The sequence below is a fragment of the Tupaia chinensis genome, unplaced genomic scaffold, assembly GCF_000334495.1.
Source record: "Tupaia chinensis unplaced genomic scaffold, TupChi_1.0 Scaffold149964_2, whole genome shotgun sequence".
NCBI lineage: Eukaryota > Metazoa > Chordata > Mammalia > Scandentia > Tupaiidae > Tupaia > Tupaia belangeri.
In genome coordinates this window covers 1,839,991-1,844,821 of record NW_006209806.1, presented here as the reverse complement: position 1 = coordinate 1,844,821, position 4,831 = coordinate 1,839,991, and the positions used below count along the sequence as shown (strand labels likewise).

The following is a 4,831-nucleotide window of genomic DNA, read 5'->3' as shown; positions in this document are numbered from 1 at the left end:
CACCCCGCGCCCGCCCTCACCCAGTCCGGCGTAGGGGCAGGGGGCGGTGGGCTGCCAGGCGGGAGGAGCAGGCCGGCCCAAGTCCCCCGTGCTGGGCCTACGTGACTGTCCCCTCTCCACGCCCCCGCAGGAAATGCATTGTACTCCAACGTCCTGTACCAGCCCCGCAGGGCCCCAAAGAAGACCGAGGCCTGGGCTGGCCAGCGGAAGGTGCTGGACGCCCGCGGTGAGGACCAGACAGGCCCGAGCGCCTATTCAGACTCTCTCCCGCAGCCGGGGGCCTGCCAGCCACGTCCAGATCGCATCCTGGCTCTCTCCTGACCCAGGCCCCTCAGGGCAGCCAAGGGCATCCCCTAAACTGAGGGGGACGCCGAGGGCCCTGGGGGCGCCGAGCAGTGGCTGTGAGAAGGCGGAACTGCTTGGGGAGCGGCGGGGACTCATTTCTAGGCCCTGGATGGCCTGTCACCTCCGGACACTCAATAAAGGCTGGCGGACAGAGCAGTGAGAGCTTGCTGTGACTGGGCATGCTCGAGGGCCCTGGGGGTCACCTGTGGGTCCCAGTGCCTCCAGGGGTGGCCCACTGTGGCTGGGGCTCCTCCTGTCCCTTTCCTTTTAGAGATGTGACTGGGGACAGGGAAGAGCTGCCCCAGCCTCCAAGCAGTGCCCTGCGCTGGAAGACCCCCGGCCCAGCTGGTGTCTGCCCAGGGCAAGCCGGGCTGGAGGGGGGGATGCCAGGACCTCCTGGCACCTGAAAAGGACACGTGACAATAACTTGATTCTGCAGGCTGGGTCAGGCCTCTGAGACAGGCCTGGACCCCGGGAACCAGGACTCTGCAGAGAAGCCGGGTCCCAGGTAGACCCAGGGTCAGGACAAGTAGGATGTCTCTCTGTCCATCTGTCCCTCCTAGTCTCCCGCCCGACTGTCACCTTGAAGACGCCAGCTGGGCCTGGCTCCCCTCCCCCACTCATGCTGTTTCCATGGGGACAGATGTCCTTTCTGCCCATCAGGCCCCGCTGCAGAGGAGGCTGGGGGCGGGGCCGGCCGGAGGGTCCATCTTGGTGGGGGGGGCTTCTCCTGCCCCTCCGCCTGATCGCGTCTCCCCGGCCCTGTCTCTAGCTCCAGGTGCGCGAGACTGAGGCTCCCGACTCCACTCCGTCGCCCAGAGCGAGCTGGGGCACTCTTGTCCCTACAAAGGTCTCAGCTTCCCGTCGGGCTGATGCCTGGGGACGGCTCCCAGGGCCCTGCCGGACACTCGCGGTGGCCACTTTTCCAGGGGGGACCAGGCCTGAGGGCTGAAGGTCCCCCTCTCCTGCAGCCCAGAAAGCACGCCGGAGGCTGACAATAACTTATTTATTTGCAGGCCAGTGATCCCAGATCCTGGAGGGGTGCAGGGGCTGGAGGGGCGGGGAGTCGGTCCTCGGTCCTCCCGGCGCGCGCGGCGGTAGGTCAGGGCGCGGGGCAGGGAGCCTGCGCGGCCACCGGGTAGAGCAGGGCCAGGTGCTCGGCGCCCTGCACCGGCAGGGGGCGCGAGCTGTAGTGCAGGACCAGCTCGGGCACGCTGGCGAAGGCGCCGCTGTGCTGGCCCAACACGAACTGGTTCTCTCGGGTCCGCGCGAACTTCAGGTGCAGGAAGCCCTGGCTGCTCCTGGGAGTGGGGATCGGGGGAGCCCTGAGCACCCCACGCCCACCCTCGCCCCCAGCCCCAGAGCCCCCGCGTCCTGGGGGCCATCTTCGGGCCCTCCAAGGGTGGTTCCGGTGCCTTCTCAGGCTGCTCCCTATGAGGTGGGCTGGAGTCTGGGAGCTCCCCACCCCCAAACCAGAACCGGACCTCTCTCACCCCAGAGCACACCTGGCTGACTGTGGCCTCCAACGGTTTCCTGCCCCCCCTCAAGCCCTGTCCTCACCCCAGCCATGGGGCATGGCAGAACTCCTCCCAAACCCTGGGGCAGCTCAGGACACCCCGAAAGGCAATGCTTTCCACCCTGCACACACTTTTCCTTGATTTCCTCCCAGCTCAGCTCGGATGTCACCTCCTCCAGGAGGCCTCCCTGGGTTGCACTGTCTGATTCTCACGGTTTCGGTTTGGTCTTGGCCCTTATCGCTATCAGAAATAACACTGTCTGTCAAAGCGCAGCTACCAACAGCAGATGCTTGGTAAACACATATTCAAGGAGGGGATGAGCCTAGCGGGGTGCCCAGGGCTCCTGTGGGCATCCTCAGACCGTCCCAATCTCTACACTCCCTGACCCCTTGTAAGACCTCTCCTGGGGTGCCCTAGTGAACCCCTTTCCTCTGACTTTGGCGGGCAGCAGGACCTAGAACCTCGGACTGCAGGGTGTGTGATGACGTGAATTAAGCACTTCCTGTCGCCCAGGCCTGCCCGTTCCTCACCTGTCATTTAATCATCACAGGACCATCGGGAAGGTGACTACCTTGTCCTCACGGCACGGGTGAGGACACGGGCCCAGAGAGGGTGAGCTCGCTCGCTAAGGTCCCACAGCTGGGAGCAGCGGTCAGGATCTGCCCCTGCCCCAAAGCCCTTCTCATCCTTTCCTTTAAATCTCGAGCCCAGCTGTCTGGTACAGACCTTTGGAGTCTTAATAGTCAGATACTCCTCCATTCCCCTCTCGGGATCTTGGGCATGCACGCACACGCGCCCGGCGTGAGTTTAAGCCACCGGATCCAGGACTCGAACTGCGGCTGACTACATGGGAGTCCAGCGACATAGCCATTAGGCCAACTGCTGGTCCCACACCGTGTGAGTTTTAAGCCCCCAGGTCCAGGACTTGAACCATGGTCAACTATGTGGGAGTCCCATGACCTAACCATTACGCCATCTGCTGTCCCAGGGAACTTTTAAACTTTTCGTTCTCATCTGCCCCAAGACCTGGATCTCCTGTACGGCTCCCACTTCCTCCTGCATACGTCCTATGACCGGGCGCTCACTTCCAGAAGGACCACGCCGGTGGTCCCCCCTTCCCGGTCCTAGGAGCCCCAGTCACTAGCTACGGGAGCCACATCCCTGTGCTGGCACGGAGTTAACCCGGAAGGTGCCCGTGCGTCCTGTGTCCCTCCGTGCCGGGCTGGGCTCTCACCTGAGGGACAGGGAGCAGTCCTGGGGGCTGGTCTCACTGAGCCGCACGAGGTAACTGCTCTCCTTGCAGAGGGACAACAGGTTCTCAGCGTCTGCCCGGCTCAGCTGGCCATGAAACCACCTAGGAGTGGGGGGAATCTCATGAAAGCCACCAGTCCCTGCAAACCCACCCCGGGTGGGCTAGCACCACGCCCAGGGCTTGTGACCCGAAGTCCACAGCGCCGGACAGCCAAACAGGCCCGGCCCAGGTTGGCCCAGGTGGGTATCGGAAGAACACGGAGACCAGAGGCCTTTGCCCCCGCCTCGCTTTGCAATGGCGTCCGCCTAAACGAGCAGGTTTGGGAAGGGCGGTGACAGCACTGCCCGGGCTCTGGGGACGTGGAGAGTCCCGGGAGGAGCCCCCAGGCTGCAGGGCTCAAAGGGGGCTCAGCATCTCCCAGCTCGTTGCCCCCGCCACCGCCCCGCCTGCAGCTCCTGGTCCCAACATTTCCTGGAGGGGGGAAATTATTTCTGTCTTCGCTCTCGAGCTCCTAGCCCACAGCCCGGCGAGGGAGGACATTCCCGTGGGGGTTTTGAACCTGAGACTCAGAGAGGTTAAGGGACTCTCCCGGGGCCAACAGCCCGCAGATGCAGAACCTGGACTGGGACCCAGACCCTGGAGCCCAGGGAAAGGGAACCGGATTCTGGCTGATGGCAGCGGGTGTCTGGCACGCAGCCGGCTCTGGCGCCAGGGGGAGACAAGAATGCGCGAGGGGGTGCGTCGAAGCACGCCCGCCCCCGGGGGGAAGGACGAACTTGGCCCTGCTAAGCCAGAGCCTACAGCAGACGCGAGGGGCCCTCCCCTTCGCCACTCACGGTTGTTTCTCCAAGGGCAGGGCTGGGTCCACGCGCTCCGCGGGCTGGGGGCTTCTGGGCGGGGGTCTCCGGAGCTCCTTGGCTGCGCCTGGCGTCCTCTCCCACTCCGGACTGTCAAACTGCACTGGAGGGAGCGTTAGAGAGCCAAGGGTGAAGCCCAGCCCACCGCGTGGGCGTGGGGCACGGGCGGCCAATGGGGGTTCAGCGGGGAGGCGGGACCGGTTTCGGGCAACCTATCAGAGCCACGGGTGGGCGGGGCTGGATTGGCACAGGAGCAACCCATTAGCCTCCAAAAGAAAGGGGCTTGGGTTTCAGCAGGTGCTTGACGTTAAACACCTTAATTTTTTTTGGAGAGGTTTTTGCTATAGGGCGCATGCGCTTGACAGACAGAGAAAGACAGAGAGACAGAAGGCTAGAAATCACCCCCGAGGGGGGAATGACCACGCCGCAATCCCTTCCCCTCCATTCTCCTCTCGGGATCTTGGGCACACTCGCACACGCGCCCGGCGTGAGTTTTAAGCCACCGGGTCCGGGACGCGAACTGTGGTGGACTACATGGGAGTCCAGCGACATAGCCATTACGCTAACTGCTGGTCCCAAACACCTTAATTATCAAGCCAGGTCCAGGACTTGAACCGGGGTCAGTCATGTGGGAGCCCTAAAGTATTTCATTTTTTATAGCAGGCATTATCTCTTTTTTGGAAGCGAAGACTAGGGTTCAGAGATGTGACGGAGCTTCCCCAAATTCAGCTAGAGATTGCCCTGGCTGGTGGCTACTAAGAAATCTGCCCCGGGCGCGTGTGCGTGCGTGCCCAAGATGCTGAGAGGAGAATGGAGGAGAAGGGATTGCGGCATGGCCATCCCCCGGGGGGGGGGGGGTT

General features: G+C 63.4%; 2 protein-coding genes across 3 annotated transcripts in view; one reads left to right on the top strand and one right to left on the bottom strand.

The window, feature by feature from the left end:
* Window positions 1-499, top strand: part of TMIGD2 (transmembrane and immunoglobulin domain containing 2) — a 9,483-nt gene extending 8,984 nt beyond the window's left edge. Inside the window, exon 5 of the mRNA XM_027769605.1 lies at window positions 107-499. Within this exon, the coding sequence (XP_027625406.1) occupies window positions 107-321 (215 nt within the window). The 3' untranslated portion in view covers window positions 322-499. The remainder of the gene's footprint in view (window positions 1-106) is intronic.
* An 864-nt stretch (window positions 500-1,363) lies between these two features.
* Window positions 1,364-4,831, bottom strand: part of SHD (Src homology 2 domain containing transforming protein D) — an 8,778-nt gene continuing 5,310 nt past the window's right edge. For both annotated transcript variants that reach the window (XM_006171795.3, XM_006171796.3), the window contains 3 exons: window positions 3,951-4,074; window positions 3,097-3,216; window positions 1,364-1,646 (listed from right to left, as the gene is read on the bottom strand). In XM_006171795.3, coding sequence (XP_006171857.1) covers window positions 1,448-1,646; window positions 3,097-3,216; window positions 3,951-4,074 — 443 coding nt within the window. In that variant the 3' untranslated portion in view covers window positions 1,364-1,447. The remainder of the gene's footprint in view (window positions 1,647-3,096; window positions 3,217-3,950; window positions 4,075-4,831) is intronic.